Source organism: Phoenix dactylifera, chromosome 10, assembly GCF_051530095.1.
Source record: "Phoenix dactylifera cultivar Ajwa chromosome 10, Ajwa_hap1_PhDact_Kaust_v1.1, whole genome shotgun sequence".
NCBI classification, from domain to species: Eukaryota; Viridiplantae; Streptophyta; class Magnoliopsida; order Arecales; family Arecaceae; genus Phoenix; species Phoenix dactylifera.
In genome coordinates, this window is record NC_143199.1 from 24,095,918 (window position 1) to 24,120,792 (window position 24,875).

Consider the following 24,875-nt stretch of genomic DNA (forward strand, 5'->3'; position numbering starts at 1 on the left):
GGAGTTGGTGGTGACATGGCGAAAATAATGATGGCAATAGTAGCAGTGTTGTTGTTGTTGTTGGTGGTGATGTTACAAAAAATACGAATTTTTTATTTTTGAAAATATTGAAACTAAAAATTTCTTACTTTAAAATTTAAAAATAATTTTTAAAATAAAATATAAAAATAATACTACCATATATACATATTTATATATTTTAAGTTTTAAAATTTTATTTTTCAAAATAAAAAAAAGTGACGCCAAACAGATCCTAAGAGTAGCAAATATGCTTGTTAAATTTATATTAAAATAATTATATTGGAACCATCCATATAATTAATTTTCTTTTTTGTTTGAAAAAATTATGCGTCCTTTCGCATAATATTCATAATGATAGGTAGGATTCCGCAATTTACGGATGCATACCAAACACCTTTTGTCCCTCACACGTGGTAACCGCCTACCGGTCCATCCATCCGCATTCCAGACACATCTAACAAACCTCATCCAAATCAAATGCAATGTGCTGATCACCTGATCGATGTTTCCTGTTCTATAATTCACATGAAATCCTTCCTCCCACTTCCCTCTCATAAAATCATTCCCTCCGCCATCGTTCTCTCTTCATCCATCTGCAAGTAAACGACGAATGAGAGGAGAAACCGAAGTCTTCTAAGACGACCGAATTGTTCGCTAATTAAAAGAAAGGAAAGAAAAACGTGAAACGCTTCCCCGATCCAGAACCTAGTTTTCTTCTCTTCCCCAATTCCCACTCTTCCTCTTCGATCGCGAGTTCTTGAGGGCTTGGATTGAGATCAATCGCATTCTTGGATCGCTGGTGATGTCGGCGACGAGGTATTTGAATCCGATTGGGGGCGCGACCATCGACTCGGCTCCCCTCCTCGGCCCCCGCCGCGACGGTGGCGGGGACGACCGCGGGCCGCGAAACGGGCGGCGGCCGAGCCTGCGGGGGGCGGCGCGGTTCTTTCAGCGGGCTAGCAGCCGGCGTACGATGCGGGAGCCATCGATGCTGGTGCGGGAGGCGGCGGCCGAGCAGCTGGAGGAGCGGCAGAGCGACTGGGCCTACTCGAGGCCGGTCGTCTTTCTTGACATCCTCTGGAACCTGGCGTTCGTGGCAGCGGCGGTGGCGGTTTTGATCTTGAGCTGGGAGGAGAGGCCGTCGACGCCCCTGAGGCTGTGGATCGGGGGGTATGCGCTGCAGTGCGTGCTGCATATGGTTTGCGTGCGCATTGAGTACCGGCGGAGGCATCCGCCGCAGGGGGCGGAGGGGTCGGAGGATGGCGGCAGTGGGAGCCGAGGGAGCTCGGGGCCGAGCTCTCCCAGGGAGGTGGTGGAAGGCGGTGGTTATGATGCTGAGCAGGAGCAGGACGAGGAGGGGACCAGGTAAAAGAGTTAACAATACTTTAACAAAGTTTGTTATAGTAATTTCTTTCTGTCATGAAGTTTGATATGCCATAGTTCTTTCTTTTAGGTTTTTTGAACAATAACTACAATAGGACGGATAGGAACCAAAGGGGAAAAATTTTAGATTGTTGTTATGTTATATTCATGGTCAATTTGTAGTGTCCCTCTTGAGGATGGTTAGACAATCTTATATAGCAGTGATCGTGGATAGGAGAGTTAGATTGTTTAGCTCTTGCTCTGAAATCAACAAGTCGGAAGTTGTGACTCGCTTAGCTGCTTAGAAGTGCCTTCGAAATTAGTCATTTATATGAGGAAAAATAGGAACATCTCTTCTTGTAAGTTTCCTGTATATCGAAAATACTGAGGAGTTTGAAGGGTGTGTTAGGTGAATCCTTGGCAAAATTCTCAGAATGGAGGATCAATTTAGAAAGATATTTCTCCTGATAGTTCAGACACATTTAGATATTTTTGTGTGGTGTTTAGCTTTTCTAAGTTCATGAGTAAACCATAAAATAATTTCTGAAATGTGTACCAAAAAAAAGTGATACTATGCATCATAAATTCCTTATATCTTATAGAAGCAACATTTCTTGGTCTTGATCAACTAGTAACCATCACATTTAAGTCTTATCTTATGTGATCGGCAACCCTTTGCACTCAGACTTTAGGATATTCTTCATTATGCATTTGTTGGTTATAATTGCAAAGGTCTGCAACTTGTCTGATATTCAACTGATTTTTAATACAATCTTATTAAGAAGACGCTTTTAGCCTTAGCTACCTTTTTTTTTTCCTGAGGGTGAGCCTTGGTATGACTATAAGGTTGCTTTATTGTGACTTAGATGTCATTGGTTCGAAATATGAAAATAGGCTCTTTGTACGTGGGGGTAAGATTGTGCACATCTAACATCCCTAGGCTCGGTGTGGCGGGAGCCTCGTTGCTTTTTACTTCTTTTCTTTGTACTTAATTACTCATCAAACAAATTATAATTTTTTCATGTTACTCATTAAATAGTTCATCATTTGTTATCAGTATCCTGCATTTCTTTTCCTCCATTGGAGAATGTCCTATGTCCACTGCCTAGGAGGAGATCTAGGAATTTGCCTATATCACATAGGTGCAAATGGATCACAAAATACAGGAGCTGAGGCTGTTCCTAAGCTGATTTGCTAACTTAGGTCCATCCTAACACTTAAAGATCAAAGGGCCTCATAGCCAAGATAGGCTGGTGGATCTCTCTAGCCATTGTAGAACGATATGCTACGCGGAATAGATCGATCGTGCCGGCCCAAGATTTAGAACAAACACCAAACAAATAACAAAAAAGAGATGCTGGAAGAAAAATAATTAGGTGAGAGAAAAAAATACTTTATTAAAAAGAACGAGCCACACGAAAAAGCTCTCTCTCACTCTTCACCGAGAAGATCAATTTTTACGCTCTCCTTTTCTCTTTTTTTTTACACCACTCTCCTTTTCTCAAGCCACATTCCTTTTCTCAAGCCACACTAAAGAAGACACCAAGGTCCCAGTAGGATGTTTGATTCCTACTCAAATTCAACACCCACTAAAAAATAAGACTTATCACTACTGAAGGATAAGGATAAGACTTATCGCTACTAAAGGATAAGGATAAGACTTAATTGCTACTGAAGGATAAGGATAAGACTTATCGCTACTGAAGGATAAGAATAAGACTTATCGCTACTAAAGGATGAGGATATTTGGAGAATAAAACTAGCAATGATTCTCAAGCTTGGTTAGGCGAAGGCAATTTGTTCTACCAAAAAGGAAAATCAGTTTTAAATATAGAAAGATGCTTGTTTATATTCATTGGGCCTAAGTGATAGGCCCTGGTACTAGAAAGAGGGTTATCAGATGGGAGGACAAATTTGTTTCTTGTGATGGGAGGTGCCATAGTAAGAATTAAGATCTATATATCTATATTGGCTACTGTCCTAGTTTATGTTATAATTACATTTAGGTTGCCGAAAGACTTGATCTCACGAGGAGAGGACTGAGGTGTGCACAGGAAGAAGGTCCTATTTGCTTGGTTGGCTAGGCTGTTTAGAAATAAAAAATAAGAAATTATGTATTACAAAGACGTAAGGGAATAGTTAGTGCCAATATAGTGGTGGTGGGTGTATGCCCACTGCTTGGAGCATCTTGTTGGAAATAGAGCTATGAAGTAAGCTCCACCCATTACTTGGAAGATTGAAAGATTCATACTAGTTTTGTAAATAGGTCTTCTTTATGGCATATAGAGACTTTAGCTATTCTTATGGCGAAAATTAGTGTTGTACAAGTGACTGAGTTATCTCTTCATTGCTACTTCATCTTTAGTCTATTTGGGTGCACAAGTGTGAGAGAAGTGCTTGACTTGAGTTGAATAAAAAAAAATGATTTCTAAATCTGGGTGCTTGGCATCACGGATTCTGGGAAGTGCTTGTGAATGTATAGTTGTTGATTGCTGCACATGGTCTACCTTTGCAAATCAAATATGGTTATGCTCAACTTTGTTCAACTATGTTAGAAGTAGTTAGATAAGAATAGAAACATTATATTTTTACTAAAGTCACTACCTGAAAAGTGGAGGTAGATGTATTTGTCTAATTGTCTTATGTACCAAAACCATGGAGCTGGACCACTTACATGACTTTTAGGTTTGCTTTTGTGAAACCAAACAGACCCTTCAAGTGATATAGTCATATTATTGCTTGATAAATGTGTGTCATCTTATAAATAATTGAGGACTGCTTGTTGCTCCAGAAAACACTCTCTCTTAATTCTGAAGGACAGTAAGTATAGAATTTGGCCCACCTGAAATTTGGTGAGGGTTCATAGTACCAGAATTCATGTAGTATTAGAGTATGCAAATGAATGAACTTCAGGATGCAGTTTTCAAGTTGTATCTTTTCATAGTTGCTTGATTGCATATTATTTCATTAATCCTTTTACCCCAGCTTTGTCCTGTGAGGCAACTTGGTGCCATTGTTTCTCACTCTCTATTTTAAGGTACTTGTTTTTATGCTTACTTTTTGTTTCATATCTTGACCTCCTTTTGAACTTTGATTTCATTGATGACTGTAAACTGAATGAAAATATCAGTTAAGTAAGGTAGATTGAAATATGCCGTCCTTCTCTATGTTTGATAAATGGTATTTTTTAATTCTTACTTTATGAACAGTTGCACAAATATAAAAGTGTGACTTGTTTTCATTCCTTACCTTTGAGACAAATAAAGAACTCATTCTAAACGAGTTTCTTTATCATATCACTGTTTTATGTTGCAAGTTTTTAGTTAAATAGAAGCTTCTTATATTAATCCATAGTTTAAATGGAAAGAAATGCTCCTATCAAGCATGGACATAGATACGAGATATGGATACACCAATACAGATCTTGAAAATGTAGGATATGGTATGGCTAAGATATCACTATTAACATCTACTTACTATTTAATATATGTATGTATGTATATATGAAGTTACATAAAGTATAGTAGGATATCAAATAACCTAGTCCATACTTTATATGGTAATATCAATTTCCACAAACGTATCACCCAATCATCATGCAAATCTAAGGTCTACTGGATCTGTACTGGGGCTCGTACGGGCCAGGGATTAGTTCGATATGGTACGGGTTCATAATATACCATACCAGAACGTTCCAAAATAGGGAGAGGGAGGTCATGATATTGGGATTGACGGTGTTCGGTGAGAGATCTCCACCTTGAGAATGTTCGATGGGGGGTCATTGTTGTCCCCTTGGACGGCAACCACTAGTGGTGGTTCAATGACCCTCCAGTCAATTTATTGGATGGCATCAGTGGTGTTGGAGTCCTGGAAAAGATCTGGGGCAAGAAATCCATAAGAAAATGGTGTTGATGATGAAATCGGGGCCGGAGTACACCAGAAAGAAGGGAATCTTCCGGAGATTTTGATGTGGGAGGTTGATTCGAGGATCGAATTGGGGGGAGATGAGGGGTTTAGAAGAGGGGAATAAAGTGGAGAAGGAGAAGGAGAGGGAGGAAGAGAGAAAGAGAGAGAGAGAGGGAGCAAAGGAGGGAGAGAGAGAGGGGGCAAAGGAGGGAGAGAGAGAGAGGGGGCTTACCTAGTAGCTGTTGGCGCTGGTTGGTAGCGCGAGACAAGCGAGAGTGAGGCGAGAAGAGAGCGAAAGTGAACGAAATATCTTGCCTATTAAGCCATTTTGAAGAGTCGAATTGTCTCGGTTAGGGGCTGGTCCGGTTCGGTAGGTCTTGAATCATCCAGTTTAGGACAGTTCGGAAGTCCATGTTTAAATCCATAGATCCAATCCATACTCCATACTCCATACTTTAATATCCATATCACAAACTCCAAAATTAGCCATTCATAGCTAAAAGTTTAACATTCATAAAGAAAGAAAAGAGGAAAAACTCTCATTGCCAGAGGTATCAGGAAGTATCTTGAGTGTATCTCACAAATATATGGAGTGTGTTTATAATTTATTAAAAAAAAGGATACTTTATGTAAGTATCAGACATGTAGCCTAGAAAGAAGCATTTGATGAGGATCGTTATTGGAATATAGATTTAGCAAGTCATTTGAAGTATTCGTGCCTCTTAGGAAGACATCTATTCCTAGACAACATTAGTAATATTTTTTATCTTCCAATGGTCGCTACAATAAAAGTTGGCACTCTTGGATATCCAGATCTTTGTTTGGTCGAATCCCTTCCTTCGAGATTGCAACATGAAACTTGACCATCAAGTTTTAATAAGAACCTTGACCAATAACCATTTTCCTAGCATCATATTTTTAGAGGGCTCCTAAGTGTTAGTGCAAATCCTATTTACTAGATGATTGTTTTTAAAGTAAATATGTATCCATGTGGAGTTAGTAAGGCATCCCTCTGTGAAAGTTAATTTCCATAAGATGCATAATGCATAGAAAGAAATAGTTTTGGTTTCACATGATAGGGCAAAAAATATTATAGGTAGGATAAGGGAGAAAGTGGGGCTTGGTTATCACTTGGCCATAAAAAAAGAAAATTCCTTGAACCCACTATGGAACATCAAACCAATTCAATTAACTTCTTTTTGAAATTGAATCAGCATTTCGGGGTTGCCTCATGCCTATATGTTGTGCAATGATTGAACTCTAAATGATGCCAAAATTCATATCAGTTGTCAACGAACATTGATTTAGAATGATGTTAGACAAAACAAGTGATGCTTTAGACAAAAAATGGGAAAATATATATTGCCACGAAAGGGTAATTTCTTCATAAAACAATTTATATTATGATTTGTTGAATGTTGCTCATATTTTCCAAATTTTGGAAAATTACACTCTAATTTTTTTTGCTAAATACCTCTGGCATGTACATACAGATGTAGGATACTAATTTAAGAAACGTTCATATCTTTGACCAAAATTAAGAGTAAACAACAAAAATAACTGTTCCCTCATACTGTCATAATGTCTTTGGGTCTAGTGAAAGAATCAAAAAGGAGATCTTAGGTAAGGTTAACACCTCCAGTAGTAAGCTACCCAAAAGTCGAATACTATGAGGCTAAAGTGGCTCATGAGAGTGTGATTTGCTAATTTTTAGAAGGCCCGTCACTCATCCAAAACAAGATTTTTAAGGGAAGCTATTTGAGAAGACCATGCCAAAGTTATCCGGCGGTATCCATGCTATATCCTTGAGGACAAGGATAATTTTCAAGGAAGGAGGAATGTTGCGGACCCCCCTCATGCACCACCGTCGGATCCCACAACCATGGAGGAGCCCGCGCCCGGATGATGCCAAAGGAGGGTCATGCAACGGCCCAACTCAAGATCCGGGCCAACTACCTCGCTTGGAGGGGTGGCCGAGCCTTGGCCAAGCCTCTTCGTACTTGGTCAAGCCTTGACCAAGCCTCAACACACTTGGCCAAGCCTTGACCAAGCCAAGGCTCCCAATGCTCGGCCAAGCATGTCCAAGGTCAGCCAAGAGTCGGCCAAGCATGCCCAAGGCACGGCGCACCCATGCGCGGCCCAAGCCGCGCCCGTCCAAGTCCGCCGCGCGCAGCCCCGGGCCTTGCCGCGGCCAAATCCGGCTGGGCACAGGCCTGGCGAGGTTCAGCCAGCCGAACCTCGCCAGCCTGGGCACCTGGCCGCACACCCGCGCACCCGCGCGCCCCCAGCGCGGCCGGGCGAGGTTCGGCCAGCGAACCTCGCCGCACACTGCGCCTGCCTGCCTGCCGCCCGCGCGAGCCCGCCCGCCTGCCGCCCGCGTGAGCCCGCCCGCCTGCCGCCCGCGTGCGCCCGTCCGCCTGCAGGCCACGCGCGCCCGCCCGCCAGCCGCCTGCGTGCGCCCGCCCGCCCGCCTGCAGGCCCGTGCCCTCCTGGCGAGGTTCGGCCCAGCGAACCTCGCCGCATGGATACCGCCGGATAACTTTGGCATGGTCTTCTCAAATAGCTTCCCTTGAGTGAACACTTGCAAGAGAGGGCTTCATCCTTTATCTCTTGAATCGACTGACTAAATCGTGCCGATAATTGAATGGTATGGTTTGGTACGTCTTGAACCGCTCTGTTCGGTATGGTTTGGCTAACTTTAGTGATGCTCAATGTCTAAGGATGTAGGAGGATCAATCATAAATGTTTGAATGCATGAAAAACCTATTTTCTGCAAAGGCTAGATAGGATGTTGTATCCATGCTTTTAGTCAAAAGAATTAGGACAAAGATATCAATAATATTAGAGCAAAGGGATAAATACAATTGGACATTGTATATATGTACAGGCAGTCCATAGTTTTTTTTTTCTTTTTTTTACCATTATTTTGCACTAATCTCTTACCAAACATTTAATGTATGATTCTAGTAATTTAACCAGCAGTTGGCCATTTTTTTTAAGACCTACATTTCTGCATAATTATTCCATATGTACTCCCATCTCCTTAATAATAGCTAAAAATGAAGTTTCAAATTAATTACACAACTAATATCTTTTAATTTGAAATGAAAGACTGAAGTGGGAGGGAGACTTGTTGTATAATGAAGTCAAACTATTATTCAAAAAAAATAAATGCTACATTAGCTTCTTGAATATTATTGCCCATCTTTCATCTTCCACCGTTTCCACTATCTCAATTTTATCATCATTAAGTCTATGTTGATTAATTTTTTATTTTTTGTTAAGTTCTAAACAAGGGTACTTTTTCGTAACTGTTGGCATCTAATACTTTGTTATATACATATTTTGTTATAAATATGATTTCAAGTGAATTTTGATTGCTATTTATGGATTTATAATTAGAGTGCTATATGAAGTAATTTTGGAGAAATTTTAATATAGAGGTCTGTAAATTAAAATCAACAATTTTTAATTGTCTAGGAATTTTTCTTTACTAGAAAATTAACAACATTAGTGGATTGGTGTCAAAACCCATTTTGGATCTTGATAGATTTAGCACAATTTTGGGATCACCAGAATCACATTTTAAAGTAACCTAGGTGCCTTTGTAAAAAGCTTTATTGAGGCCAAGAGAACATTTTTTTTAAAGGTTGGCAATCTTTTATTTGAATGGAAATGCTGAACTGCACTTATAAATTCAATTTGGTGAACCTATAAATTAAGGTTGACAAATAGCTGTCTTTTATGATGAAATCTTCACCCGAGTTCTAATTCTCACTTTTATATGCTCCCCCTTCAATAAAGCAGTCCGGAATGTCTTTTATTTTTTTGTTTTCTTCTTTAGGTCAACTGTTGATATTGTTTGTATTGTGGCTCTGATTCATTTTCTATATCACCTCTTTGGCAGTATTGCAAAACATCTGGAGTCTGCAAACACCATGTTTTCATTCATTTGGTGGATTATTGGATTCTATTGGGTATCTGCTGGAGGCCAAGCCTTGACACATGATGCACCACAACTTTACTGGTCATGCTCAAATCATATATATCCACATATTTCTTTCAAACTTGTTTCAACATGCTTATTATTATTATCATCATTTTTTTTGCATTTCTAATTGTTCCCTGGTTGATTTATGTTTGCAGGCTTTGCATTGTTTTTCTGGCATTTGATGTGTTCTTTGTTGTTTTTTGTGTTGCTCTCGCGTGTGTTATTGGTGTTGCTGTTTGCTGCTGCCTACCATGCATCATTGCAATTTTATATGCTGTTGCAGATCAGGTAGCAAACACAAGGACATTCTTCTTTTCCTGTAAAGTATTGATTGTGATTTATATTCTGGATTAAATCACTTTAATTTGATACTGTTTCAAGACTGCCAATTCTGTGTTGGAGCATGACGGTCACAAATAAATTTGACAGGATAGAACAGATCAATGCTAATTATTTTATGACAGGAAATTTTTTTTTATCACTGATGACAAAAGCTTATCTTGGTAGTATGGAACATTGTTGCAATTCTATTACATAACATTAGCACCTGAAGACAGTAATATGAAATTTACCAGTATGAAATGGAATTCTATTGATGTCCAATAGCACTGGGTCAACCTCATACAAGATTCAGCTTTGATTGGAAAGGATGTTAAGAATTTTTTAGTTACATGACTCTGGCTAAAGCATGAGGCATGTGTTACACTAAACCTTGTCTATTTTACTCATGATAGACAGCCCTCCTGAGGCCTTTAACATGCAAGCGTACCAACAATGCAGTTATGAGGAGCACATGTGATTCTGATATTCTTTATCTTGTTACCCTAAGTAGTAAAGACCAACAACAGAAGGTGAAAGCAGATCATAAATATAGTGTGTTTTACATGGTGCTATATTTTTGTCTGTGCTGATGTTAAAAAATTAAGAAAATTTCTCATAAATGGCATGTGGGTTTATGCTTTTAATTTTTATTAAATGATGAGTAACTGATGGTATGGACAATTACTCATTTTAGCTTATATTGAAATACATATGCATGTCTGTCTGTGCTGCCGGCCAAATATGGAGGTTGTCCCTTATATTCTGTAAAACTTTGATAGTATAAGGCCTTCAGAAATAGCACCAAATTGAGGCTGAAAGAATTTATGCTAAATTTGTTTACTCACTTTCAAATGAAAATGCTTCTTTTTTCTTCTCAACATATATCATCTTGCTATTTTTTGTCCTTAATATCGAGTCAATCCGATGTATGAACTACCATACAAGTATGACATCTTAGGAAAACATTGTCTGGGATCTATTAGTACGATCAGGTTTATGTACTCAATGATCTGCTCAAGAAATGCTTACAAACTATGAGCAGGACAGGCTTGTTTTATCTGCAAATTTAGCTAAATGTTTAAACACATTTGTTGTTAAGACTTTTAGTTGTTTCCACATAATCAGGCATCTGATTTGCCTGTACTGGCTTTTCTTTTTCCCCATTTTTAATCAGGACATCAGTTAAGCCTGCCTTAAATATTTGTTTTCTATAGATTTCCATGATAAATTATGTAAAGACTTTCTTATGTTGGACCAAATAGTTTATTTGTCATTTGTTTCCCTTCTAAAGCAGGAAGGAGCATCCGACGTAGTCATCTGCCAACTTCCAAAATACAAATTCCGAAGAATTGGTGATTCTGAAAAACTTGGTGGCGACATATCAAGGCCATCTGGTGGAATAATGACAGAGTCTGGCAGTGATCAACCCATCGAGCATGTTCTTTCAGCGGAAGATGCGGTAGGATATCTAGTTTGATTCTTCTAATTTTCAGCTTATTCTTTTTGAATGATTCAAAGTCAGAACAGTGTGACCTTTTTCCTGCTTTTGCTTTCTCCATGAAAGATGCTTTACTAGAGCAGATGAATGGTTCGTACTTGCAGTAGGTGGTTATCAAACTATGCCAGCCCATCATGGCATGCGCATTATATACATTAAACTCTATCCAGAGGTACACCTGAATCTTATGAGAGTAAGGATTTAGCAATAAATGGAATGAAGGGCCGCATACTAGGTGGCAAGCCCGTCTATGGGCAGAATTCTCATTAGTATGGTGAGGATAGGTAGGGGCAAATTCTCAAATGAAACTAACAAGCAGAACAAATTAATTTAGTCAAGCAGCTGTCAAATTCCTACTCATTTTCATTTTGCTTAGAACCTTTATCCTCACTGTTATGTCTATGGTTACTAAAACTTGTACTGGTTCTGCACTTAGTGGCTATACATTTTAGCCGCCATCAAGGATGGCTTTTGTTATATCTGTTAAAGCACCAAAGATTGTTACCCACAAAACTCTTTAAGAGAAGAAAAGGAGAAAAAAAAGAATAATGTGTCCCACTGTTATATTATAACAAAATGTACATATTTGGCAGGGAAAGAAGACCAAAAGTCTAGATCGTCTCATTCCCTATATTTAACATAAGTGGCAGAATTTTTTTCCCAAAAACTTATTGAGTCGCTTACATACTATATCTCTTATATGCGATTAGGGAAAGTTTGCATACTTGTTGCCAATTAAGCACAGGAAAGCAGATTGAGTATTTGGGGTTGCATCCAAAACATGTACCTTGAATTATTGAAAAAATTCCGAAACTATTTCAAATCTTCTTGTTGAATAGTTCTCTCAATATTCACCATGAACAAATTAATCAAGAAGAATTCAATTATTCATGAATTATTGTTTTGCTCCTCTCTTGTTTTTTGATGTGATTAAATATTTAAATATCTAACATAGTTTTATATTTTTTAAGAAAATTGAATTACTTAGTTTTCCTGATTTTTTTGTTGATTTTTCTGTTTTTTTAATCCTAAATCCCAAATCTTTACCTCAAGGCAGATTGTTTTGGAAAGTTCTCTTTCTTTTTTGTAAATCTTTTAATAAAAAAAAAGGAGGGAGAGGGTGGGCCTTAGTATAATGGTCAGATTGCTCTATTGTGACTTGGTTGTCATGGGTTTGAAACACAGAAATAGTTTCTCCGCACTCGAAGGGTAAGGCTAAGTATATCTGATTCTTCTTAGATCCTGCAGTGGCGGAAGATCCACTAGGATTTTTTTTTTTTTTTTTTTGAAAAAAGGAGGGGTTTATTCTTTGCCTCTACCTGAGTATAGGTGAGATTCAAACTGGTCATTGGGTACTATTTCTCAATTATTGTTCTCTGGCAAGTTGAACTTGTGGCTTTGCTGATAAGACATGTTGACATCATGTGAAATTCCCTTGTGACGTGTAGGAGTGCTGCATCTGCCTCTCTTCCTATGATGACGGGGTGGAGCTGCGGGAGCTTCCTTGCAGCCACCATTTCCACTGCACCTGCATAGATAAATGGCTTCGAATCAGTGCAACCTGTCCCCTGTGCAAATTTAATGTTATAAAGAGAAGCGACGATGGAATTGAGGAGGTGTAGAAGGTGCTTCTGGATCTCCAGCTTCCATCAACTTGTTCAAGTACTCCTGAAATGCTGTAATTGCCCATTCAGAAAATGAACGCCATCCATATTATTATTTGCATGAAATGTCTGTAATAGTCACTTGGGGAAGTGGAAATGCAATTTTAAGCTTGTAGTTCTCTGTCAAATAATATGCTTTTTCCGACACGCACACTTTGTTGAGAAGCGAACCACATAACAGGAGGATTCATTGTTTGGATACAAAAGTATGGAAATGCATTGCTGCCGAGAAAGAATGTAATATCATTGTCTGCCTTTTAGACATATAGAAATTAGATTAGGAAATATTTTCTTTCAAAGCATCACATATATACTGAGAGGGGAACCAAGTAGCAGATAGATTGTCAAGAAGTATTATGGTTAAAGAGGATATTGGCATTTGATTCTAATTCTACTCTTCTAGGAAGCTTAGCAGCTTGTTGTATATTAACACCAGGCATCTCTTATCTAAGAAGATTTAATCATTTTTCTACTTAAAGTAAAATATCCTATCACCATCAAGGTTTTGGAGGTTTAGGGATTTTTGAGATGGGGGGTGGGGAAAACTAATCTGACATAGAGCTAGGGACAGGGCTTTAGTAAGTAGACCGATCTGCGCCCTACTCTCCAATTCCTAAAGGGACCTTCTTAAGGAAGTGAAAGCGCCTGGGACAACTAGCTAATAGTGGGGACGGAAGGACAGAGAGATTAGACCACAGCTTAGCTTGAGCTTGAGACTGAGCGCTTTCGAGAACAAAGTTTGTTGTCTGGTGATTGAGCTTGCGAGAACGAAGACAGACAGAGATCTTGATTTGGAAAAGACTGAGCTTGCAAAAAGAGTTTAGGCTATTCTGGACGTTTTCAGAATGGAGAGCTAGCCAATGCCAACCCTTTTTCGGACAGAGGAGGAGCTAAGAACTCGACCCAAGCTTCTTCCTCTTTCCGAGAGATTCAAGAAGAAGGAAAAGCACTTGGGTGAGAATAGAAATATTGGCTAGTCTCTGGTGGAATGACTAAAGAATAAAACGAGGCAGGTTCTACTTTGTTCTCGTTAATTTTCTCTTCCTTATCTTTTAGTGGAATTATTAAAAACTCAATAAGTAAAAATTTGTTATATAGCCCATTGTTGACAAGACTCTTTGGAAAAAAAAGGAAAAAAAAATCATGTAATGCGCGCACATGAACAATGATGTCTTATTAGAAAAGATAAAAGATAATGAGATATTAAAAATCAATTGTAGAGATAGCAAGAGTTTTGTCTTCATCTATGAACATATTTTAAAAATTAATGAGAAGATTTAACAATTTAGAAAGTTCAAATCCTATTAAGGCGTTGTTGATGTACACAGACTAAAATAATTAGACAAATGATAACCACGGTAGAAGACTTTTATAATAAAATATGACTAAAATTATGGTAAAAATTAATTGTTAGAAGGATATACATTAACAAAAAAATGTTCTACAAAGTTTTTGAAAATATCTATTTAAAAGAAATTTCATGGTTGGATCAATGGTGACCCACATCGAAGTAATAAAGTTATTAAACAAAATAGATTAATCCTACCAGCCTTAAGCTTGGCCAAATTAGATTCTATGATTAAATTGTTGGACTCATGGTACCTATGGACACCATTATGTTATCTCCTAGGAATAAATTTTCTATACTTGTTTTCAAAAAAAAGTCAGTTTAATTTTCTTTTGGAAGATTCCAAGTTTTACTTAGTGAACTTAACACCAAAAATGAACTAGAACAACAACAACAATTTACCATTTAAAAACAAAGAAAAGTAAAACATAATATTTGCATTAGAAGAAAATAAAAGAAAGGAGAATCATGTACGCTTGTTGTAACCTTAATCCAAAATATTCATATCATGAATTTAGAGGGAAAGGAAGCCAGCGTTGTATATTGTCACAGCAGATTTCCTTTTGATATAGGAGATACATGTGTACATTAACTTACTAATACAAGCATATGTTTGCTGCGGAGTCTCTCTCTCACCACCTAAGTGAGCAGGCATGTTAGAGAACCTATTGGCACAAGTTGGGTGATAGAGGCATGATGTGTGTGCAGGTATGCCACTGGCATTAGATCGGCCAGAAAAGTGGTAACCAAAGAAAGGATAGAGAATGACGTGGGTCTAGATGCTTTGATCTTTAAGAACTTTAGCCATCGTCATACTACTATTCAAAGGAGATGAATTTGGATAGAAGTAGGAGTATAATACTAGGCTACATTAGTAGAGATTCAAAGTTATAGCTACTCCTAAAGTACAAACTACTAATAGATTATAAATTAATATAAGATAAAATGTATTGATTAGGATTGTTGAACGGTCTCTTTACAAAGTATAATTTTTACTTATATTTATATTAAAAGATAATAACTGTCCACGCTGATGGTTGCCGCCATGTTTGGCCTCCACTCTTTACGGTTTTAGAAACTGTTACCAGTTATTCTTCACTACGCATGTTCGTTAGCATGGTCACCCTACATCAACTGTTAAACAAATAACCTTATGGGTCTTAGTATGGCTTATATTGACCATATTTTTTATTTTAGCCTATAATACAATTTTTGTTCTCAGGAAAATTGCTTTAGTCGCCTCGATTTATTTCTACGTATTGTAATTGATCATCACGAGATATTGAGCTTTTAGCCTACTTATCAATACCATGATGAAACTCTCTTCCATTGGCTTGTGCCTTCTCACTTAGTGAAATTTATCATGGCCAAACTCTTATCCAGTTCACTAAGAGTTATATGATCCTCATTTGTTCTGATTCCATCAATCATGATCCACATGGCGCGTGCTTTCAACCACTAGCTGGATTGTTGAGATAGGGTGTAAATAATGCTCTCCGTATCTCATTAGCCGATGATTAAGAGGTTGACTGGATATTTGCCATCATCCCCTTGGTACATAAAGAATAAAACTCCGCAATTATAGTCTTGTTTTGTTGTCTGAGTACTACCATGTTACCAAAGCATCCCTTCTACTTTCAATGATATGCTCGCATCTTTTTTGATTTGCCTAAACTCTTTACTTTTGCCATGCTTGTGGTTCGCGACTAGAATCGAAATCAAAATTTAAAAATTATTTAGGAATAGGGGTATTTTTTTAAAATCAATTAAACTTGGGGTATTTTTTTAAAAATAATTAAATAGAAGGATAATTTTGGAAAAATAATTTTTAAGTCAATTGACAGAATAGGGTTTGAACACTCAAAGGAAAGTCAGGATTAGATTTTGGGAGATTAGAATATTCCTATTTCTTCCTAGAGTGGGAGTAGGAATGTGACTTCTCCAAGCACATATTTCCATTCTATTGTTCAACTCTCTCCAACCAAACATGTCCTAAAATATTAAAGCCCCTGAATTTGCAAATCATTCAGGGCATGGATCGCATATGGAAGGAATAGTAACCTAGTCCAATTGTGCTGGTATTATTATTTCTCCATGGAACAACATAAATTTGGTGTTAAGGTGTTTCAGTTTTATATAATATTTTGAGAAATGAAATCCATAAAAATATTTTTATTTGTCGAGACATATTTAAATATGTTATGTCTAATTTAATTTTATCAAGACTTTATCTTCATAATTTAATATTTTATTTTCTCCAAAATGATGGCGGGAATTTACTAGAGGGTATTTGATCCATGTCTACTTATTTTACCTAGCTTTCCAAACTCCACTCAAGCCAGCTTGGCTCCCTTTTTCTCTACCATGCGTAACATGGCCAACAATATTTTAAAGAGAAATTTAGAGCGACTTCAACACGCCACATCATTAATGACTTTGTTAAATATCTCATGACTAAACTTATGAAGCTAATGCTATCCACATGTTATATGTTGTATGTCAATGATGCTTGACCTACTGATCAAACCTACTGTATGATGTGGACTTTTTGGAATGCTCTATGCATGAGATACTTCAATCAGGCAACATCTCCACTATATATATATATATATATATATATATATATATATATATATATATATATATTGTTACGGGGGAACTTAGCCACCATGCCCCACGTGACCGGCATGCGCGCCCAGGAAGACTACGGCTGCCCCTTGATCCAGCAATCCGACCTCGGGTCGGATATCTTCGGCTCCGCAGCCCGACCCCGAGTCGGCTGCCCCTTGATCCAGCAATCCGACCTCGGGTCGGATATCTTCGGCTCCGCAGTCCGACCCCGAGTCGGTTGCCCCTTGATCCAGCAATCCGACCTCGGGTCGGCAATCTCTTGACAACAACAGACTGTTCCCCTGAGGCACGCCGCGGCCCCCTGCTCCACTACTCCCTGCAACGGCCGAATCCGGCGCTGCCCCACGATCCCCTGTAACAGCCGTACAAAGCGGAGCTCCACTACGCCCTGCCATGGCCGTACCCAGTGCTGCCCCACGACGCCCTGTAACGGCCACGTCAGTGGCAACCCCATCGTGCCACACGATGACCAATCCCCAGAAAAACCCCCCAGCCTGATATATATGGGGCTGGGGGGGGAAGGGGGAGGGTAAGAAAGATTTTCCAGAGTATCATCTTACCTGCTACCTCTCCTTCTCCTTCTCCTTCGATCTCCCCTGACTTGATCGTCGGAGGGCCCCCACTACCCTGGTGGTGGTGCGAGGCTTGCTTGCAGGTTTCCCGGCGGAGGGCGGAGCGCAACCAAAGCAATTCAAAGGGAACCCCGTTCACACCGCTGTGCCAATCGTTCTCGGTTTGGACCCCCAGCAACAGTTGGCGCTAGAGGAAGGGCCCGGATCTCAGAGCGATCGTAATGGCACGGCGAGGTGGTCGTGGAGCTTCCAATGCTTCCGGTCGCGGGGCCTCTCGCGCCTCTGGCCGGGAGGCCGCTGCATCTCCAACACACTCTCAGCAACACTCCACCGCCCCACCGCCCATTCAGACGGTCGAAGCCGCCCAGTTCGACCAGCTAGCCCAGCAGGTTCGCACCCTCGCGGAGGCGGTGCAGAATCTGCAGGGTGCGATGTCCCGGGCGCCGCAGCGGGCTCAGGAGCCGCTGCTGCCTGAGCGTTCGCCTGTCCTCCTCAACCCGCGCTCCTTCCTCTCCCATGGGGAGGAGCGCCGGCGCGAGGAGGATTCTCGAGCACGCTCCATTCTGCCGGGACCTTCCCACCGGAGCTGCGCGGGGTACGAGAGGCGGGCCCGGGCGCGTTCCCAGACCCCCCAGTCCTCGAGGAACCCGCGCTCCAGTCGGTCCCCCTCTCGCCGCTCCTTGTCTCCCACCCACCGGTCGCGCTCCCTGGACCGGCGGGTGGACGATCTCCACCGACAACTCCAGGTCCTGAAGGGCCATTCCAAAGATCCCTTCGCCGACTTAGAGATCTCCTCCCAGCCGGCGCTCGCCTCGAGGATCCTGCGGACCCCGAATCCGCCGGGGTTCAAAATGCCGGCGATCGAGCCCTATGACGGGGCGGCGGACCCGCGGGATCACGTCGAGAGTTTCAGGACCCTTATGCTCCTCCACGGAGCATCAGATCCCCTTCTCTGCAAGGCTTTCCCGGCAACCCTCCGTGGCCCGGCGAGGGCGTGGTTCGCCGGGCTGGAGGCTGACTCAATCCGGTCCTTCGACCAGTTCACTCGCCTCTTCATCACTCATTTCGCCGTCAATAGCCGGCGGCGACTGGTCTCCGACTCCCTCTTTGATGTCCGGCAAAACGAGGGAGAAAGCCTGCGGGATTATCTTACCCGCTTCAACAGGGCTACGCTGGAGGTCCGGAACCTGAGTCAGGAGGTAGCTCTTTCAGCCCTGAAGCGTGGCTTCCGGAAGGGCAGACTCACCTTCTCCCTGGACAAACGCCTGCCGCGGAGTTTCCCAGAGCTGTTGTCCCGGGCGAACCAGTATGCGGACGCCGAGGAGGCGGCCGCCCACCGGAGCAAGGAGGCCGCCGAGATCCCTCAAAAGCTTGGGAAGAAAAGGCGGAAAGAGGCACGCCAGAGGAGGAGCCCGACGCCTCAGCGTCGGCGCAGAAGCCCGTCGCCGGCGAAGAACCACGGCGCCCCACGCCCTCGTTCTCCGCCCCGACGTTTTCACCGGTACACCCCTCTCCTGACTCCCCGGGCCCAGATCCTTATGGAGATCAAGGGGCGGGAGGACCTCCCGGCCCCGAGACAGATGCGGAGGATCCCTGGGAAGAGGCCCTCCCGGGCGTACTGTGAGTACCACCGAGACCACGGCCACGACACGGAGGACTGCTTCCAGCTTCGGGACGAGATCGAGGCTCTCATCCGCCGGGGGCATCTCGGTCGATATGTGAGCGACCGACGTCCCCCCGAAGACCCGCGTCCGGCCGACCCGGCCCCTCCGGAGCCTCGGGAGCAGAATCGACCCGTTGCGGGCGTGATCCACACTATCACTGGGGGCTGCCCCCGGCCCGTGAGGAACGCAGGGGGCCCGACGGAAGCGTCAGGGGCGGCCGTCGCAAAGAGACAGAGGGTCGGCAATGTAATCACCTTTTGTGATGAGGATGTAAAGGGGGTTCAGACCCCCCACGATGACACCATGGTGATCTCCCTCACTATGGCAAACTATGATGTAAGGCGTGTTCTTGTGGATAGTGGAAGCTCAGCTGATATCTTGTTTTACGAGGCCTTCCAAAAGATGGGCTTCTCCAGACAATTGTTGCACAAAATATCCACCCCCCTCATAGGATTCACCGGTGACGCTGTCCCGGCGGAAGGTGTCGTTGAGCTGCCTGTGACTGCGGGCGTCGCACCCGCAGAAGCCACGGTGCGACTCGGGTTCTTGGTCGTCCGTGTTCCCTCGGCCTACAACGCTATCCTCGGACGACCCGGACTGAACGCCCTTCGCGCGGTGGTCTCTACGTACCACTTGCTCATGCGGTTCCCCACGGCGGTCGGGATCGGGGAGGTCCGAGGCGACCAACCGACCGCACGGCAATGTTTCCTAGCGACCCTCAAAGGGAAGAAGCCCGCAGAAGCCCTAAGCGTCGAGTCCCTTGATGCCAGAGACGAGGTGGCCTTGCGGCAGGGGGAGCCGGCCGAGGGTGTGGTCGAAGTTCCCCTCGAGGAAGGCCGCCGGGACCGGGTGGTCCGGGTCGGCGCCAATCTCGACCCGGGAGCTCGGGCCCGGTTGGTGTAATTCCTCCGAGCCAATGCCGATGTATTTGCCTGGTCGGCGGCCGATGTACCTGGGATCGACCCGGAGGTCATTTCTCACGCCCTCAACGTCGACCCGATCCACCGGCCAGTGAAGCAGAAGAAGAGACACTGTGCCCCGGATCGGATCCGGGTGGTCGACCAGGAGGTAGACAAACTCTTGGAGGCAGGATTCATAAGGGAGGTGAGTTACCCCGAGTGGCTGGCAAATGTTGTACTTGTCCGGAAGGCGAGCGGGAAGTGGAGGATGTGCGTCGACTATACCGACCTGAACAAGGCGTGCCCTAAGGATAGCTTCCCGCTTCCGCGGATAGACCAACTGGTCGACGCGACTTCCGGATATCAGCTGCTGTCTTTCATGGACGCCTTCTCCGGTTACAACCAGATAATGATGGCCCCACAGGACGAGGAGAAAACTGCCTTTATAACGGACCGGGGGCTGTACTGCTACAAGGTAATGCCCTTCGGTCTGAAGAACGCTGGCGCCACTTACCAGCGCCTCGTCAACAAAATCTTCAAAGAGCAAATCGGCCGAAACATGGAGGTGTACGTGGACGATATGCTGGTGAAGAGCCGCCAGGCAGACCAGCACATCGTGGATCTGGAGGAGACTTTCACCACCTTACGGAAGTTTCGCATGAAGCTGAACCCAGCGAAGTGCGCCTTCGGCGCTTCGGCCGGGAGGTTCCTTGGTTTCATTGTCAACCAGCGGGGTATCGAAGCCAACCCGGACAAAATCAAGGCCATCCAAGGTATGTCCCCTCCGACCAAAGTAAAGGAAGTTCAGGAGCTCGCTGGAAGGGTCGCCGCGCTCGGACGATTTGTGGCAAAATCGGCCGAACGCTGCCAACCATTCTTCAAGGTGTTAAAATGCCCAAAAGACTTCCTCTGGACGACCGAATGTCAAGCAGCATTCGACCAGCTCAAGGAATACCTGGCGTCTCCTCCCCTACTGTCCAAGCCGCAAGAAGGGGAGATGCTCTACCTCTATCTGGCGGTCTCCCCAACAGCGGTCAGTGCGGTGCTGGTTCGGGAAGAGGCAAAGCTCCAGAAGCCTGTGTACTACATCAGCCGGGTCCTATGGGACGCCGAGACGCGGTATACGAAGGCTGAAAAGATCGCCTTCGCGCTGCTGACCGCGACCAGGAGGCTCCGCCCCTATTTCCAGGCCCATTCTGTCACCCTCTTAACTGATCAACCGTTACGACAGATCCTCAGCAACCCCGAGAATGCGGGACGGCTGGTGAAGTGGGTAGTAGAACTCGGTGAGTTCGACATCCGCTACCAGCCTCGACCCGCCATCAAGGCCCAGGTGCTCGCGGACTTCCTCGCTGAGTGCACGGTGCAGGAGGCGGAACCTAGACCGCCGAAAACGCCCAGCCTCGACCTCCCGACCTGGACGCTTCACATCGATGGGTCGTCGAACCCCGAGGGTGGAGGGGCCGGGCTGGTCCTTACCAGTCCTGATGGAGTGATAGCCGAGTATGCCTTGAGGTTTGGATTTCCAGTTACCAACAACGAGGCGGAATACGAGGCCCTAGTCGCGGGACTCAAACTCACCGGGGAGCTCGGCATCCGGCGTTTGAAGGTCTTCACCGACTCCCAGCTGGTGGTCGGGCAGGTCCGTGGGGAGTTCGAGGCCCGGAGCCCAACCATGCAGAACTACGTCCGGAAGGTGCAAGCACTCATTCTCGACCTCGGCAGTGTCGACATCCAGCAGGTCCCCAGAAGCGAAAATGCCAGGGCCGACAGGTTGTCCCGCTTGGTGGGCGCAGAGGCGCACAACTTGTCGAGGGCAATCTACCTGGAGACCCTGGATGCCCCGAGCATCGGCGAGGCTGGAGCGGTGATGGCGATTGATCCGGAGCCGTCTTGGATGGACCCGCTCGTCGCCTACCTCGCCGAAGGGATCCTCCCTGAAGACGAAGATCAAGCTCGGCGACTTGTCAGGAAGTCCGCCCACTACGTACTCTATGAAGGGAGGCTGTATCGGACCTCGTTCACCGCCCCCCTCTTAAAGTGCCTCCGCCCCTCGGAAGCGGCCTACGTCCTCGGCGAAGTCCACGAAGGCGTTTGCGGATCACACCTGGGGGCTAGGTCCTTGGCGCACAAGATCATGAGGCAAGGCTATTATTGGCCTACCTTGTTGGAGGACTCAAAGGATCATGTACGGAAATGCGACGCCTGCCAGCGCCACGCCAACGTCCAGAGAGTCCCTTCTGTCCCCTTGGCACCAATCACCGCACCCTGGCCCTTCGCACAGTGGGGAATGGATATCCTCGGACCATTCCCCGTCGCTTCAGCCCAGCGGAAATTCTTGATTGTTGCAATCGACTACTTCACCAAGTGGGTGGAGGCAGAGCCGCTGGCCACTATCACGGAGGCGCAAGTCCGGAAGTTCATGAAGAAAAACATCATTGTCCGATTTGGGGTACCCCGGGTCCTCATCTCGGATAATGGTCGACAGTTCGACAACAAGCATTTCCGTAACTTCTGCGAGGAGTTCGGGATCGAGCATCGGTTCACATCTGTGTCGCATCCCCAAACCAACGGTGAGGCTGAGGTGACAAACCGGACAATCCTCCAAGGAATTAAGGCGCGAATCGGTCGGACGGGGCAAGCTTGGGTCGAAGAACTCGAGAACGTCCTTTGGGCGTATCGGACCACGCATCGGACCCCTACCGGGGAGACGCCTTTCAGCCTAACCTATGGCACGGAAGCGGTTGTCCCCGTGGAGCTCGGACTCCCCTCGCCCCGGGTGGCTGCGCACCGACCCGAGGCCAATTCGGAGCAACTCCGAGGAAACCTGGACCTCTTGGAAGAAGCGAGGGAAATGGCGCAGGTTCGGATGGCGATGTATCAGCGGAGGGTGGCCCGATATTATAACTCCAAGGTCCGACCAAAACTTTTCAGAATCGGAGATCTGGTGCTAAGGCGAGCCAAAGCATCTCAACCCGTGGAAGGTGGAAAGCTGGCGCCAAATTGGGAAGGCCCGTATAGGGTTCGCTGGGTAAACCGACCTGGCTCCTACCAGTTGGAGGCCCTAGATGGTCGAGAAATTCCAAGGAGCTGGAATTCCGCTAACCTACGGGTGTATTACCAGTAGAAAGACAAAGCCAGAAAAACAGTTCAAAAAATGTATAGTCCTTTTCATCTCAATAATTCCTGGTTACAATGGCGTGTTCGTGTAATTACAAAGAATTCCCAGAGGGGAATTGGGGAGTAAAGAAAGTAAGGAAGAGGTGGGGACTCCGTTAAGCTGAAGATCTGGGATCCCGAACCCTCCATCCGAAGCAGCTGCAATCCCACCGGGCGTGGATGCTTCCCCCCGGAGGCGCCATCGACGCCTCACGCAAAAGACGAAGAGCCGGCGCGGACGAAGAAGAAGTTCGCACTGCTTCTAGAGGAACGCCACCTCCAAGGGATATTTCGGTCCTCCCCAGGAGAAGGGGAGGAAAGGAATACAAGGGAGAATAGCGCGAGGAGGCGCGATCCCGGATGAAGCATCTAGCGCAGAGCTCAATCGGGAGGTGGGACTGAAAAGAGGGGGGATGTGATCTCGGATGAAACGCCTAGAGCGGAGTTCCGCCGGGGAGAATCTCCTTGTTGATCCCAGATGAAACGGCTAGCTGGCGGAAGTCGCGAGGGGCGCGCCTCCCGTTCCTCCGGCAGGGGTTTCCCAGCCACGCACCGGAGAGGAGGTCCACGATCCATGGCAACCTGAACAGCTCCGACTTGGCAGGCTCCACCGCACCTGCACTTATATTTATAGCCAAACTGTGGCCCCCCGGTCGTTCCGATGCGGGTGGCTCCAATAAATGCGGGCGCATCGAATCCGGAGCCGTTCCGGCTCTCGAGGCGTATCCTCCCACGACCTCCTAAGCGTCGTTCTCCTTAATTGCATTCTTCATGCAGGACACTCCGGGCGGCGTGTATCCCACGGCCCACGTATCTCCGCACGCGCCCAGGCCGCATCCGCCTCGAAGAACGCGCGTATCGCGGCCGCTTAACTGGCACTCCTCGCAAGCAGCAACTGGCCGATCCGATTTCTCAGGTAACGCCTCAATTAGCATTTAATAGCCTTCTGGTGTTCCCCAGGCGACGCTTCGAGAGGAGGAGAAATACGATCGCAGCTGGCCATGGAGAAACCCCGTCGAGCGGCAAGTGATAGGCGCGCGACCAACGAGTGGAATTCCCCGAGGCTCGGCCCTCGGATGCCAGGCTAACCCGATGATCATCCCGGGAACAGACTAGCCTGAAGCCCCGACCGGTCGCCTCGGCTTGCGCCAGCCTTGGCCGACCAACGAGCGGAATTCCCCGAGGCTCGGCCCTCGGATGCCAGGCTAACCCGATGATCATCCCGGGAGCAGACTAGCCTGAAGCCCCGACCGGTCGCCTCGGCTTGCGCCAGCCTTGGCCGACCAACGAGCGGAATTTCCCGAGGCTCGGCCCTCGGATGCCAGGCTAATCCGATGATCATCTCGGGAGCAGACTAGCCTGAAGCCCCGACCGGTCGCCTCGGCTTGCGCCAGCCTTGGCCGACCAACGAGCGGAATTCCCCGAGGCTCGGTCCTCGGATGCCAGGCTAACCCGATGATCATCCCGGGAGCAGACTAGCCTGAAGCCCCGACCGGTCGCCTCGGCTTGCGCCAGCCTTGGCCGACCAACGAGCGGAATTCTCCGAGGCTCGGCCCTCGGATGCCAGGCTAACCCGATGATCATCCCGGGAGCAGACTAGCCTGAAGCCCCGACCGGTCGCCTCGGCTTGCGCCAGCCTTGGCCGACCAACGAGCGAAATTCTCCGAGGCTCGGTCCTCGGATGCCAGGCTAACCCGATGATCATCCCGGGAGCAGACTAGCCTGAAGCCCCGACCGGTCGCCTCGGCTTGCGCCAGCCTTGGCCGACCAATGAGCGGAATTCCCCGAGGCTCAGTCCTCGGATGCCAGGCTAACCCGATGATCATCCCGGGAGCAGAC

General features: G+C 45.4%; 1 protein-coding gene across 2 annotated transcripts; it reads left to right on the plus strand.

Moving 5' to 3' along the window:
* The first annotated feature begins 562 nt into the window (after positions 1 to 562).
* Positions 563 to 12,910, plus strand: LOC103716709 (E3 ubiquitin-protein ligase At4g11680-like). 2 transcript variants are annotated; one of them, XM_008804816.5, is made up of 5 exons: positions 563 to 1,386; positions 9,197 to 9,316; positions 9,436 to 9,568; positions 10,896 to 11,060; positions 12,548 to 12,910. In XM_008804816.5, the coding sequence occupies exons 1-5, from the start codon at positions 824 to 826 to the stop codon at positions 12,719 to 12,721; spliced, it is 1,155 nt and encodes a 384-aa protein (XP_008803038.3). In that variant the 5' UTR covers positions 563 to 823; the 3' UTR covers positions 12,722 to 12,910. The 2 variants fall into 2 exon arrangements, with proteins under 2 accessions (XP_008803038.3, XP_008803037.3); XM_008804815.5 differs by having other exon boundaries at positions 564 to 1,386; positions 10,893 to 11,060.
* Positions 12,911 to 24,875: the final 11,965 nt, after the last annotated feature.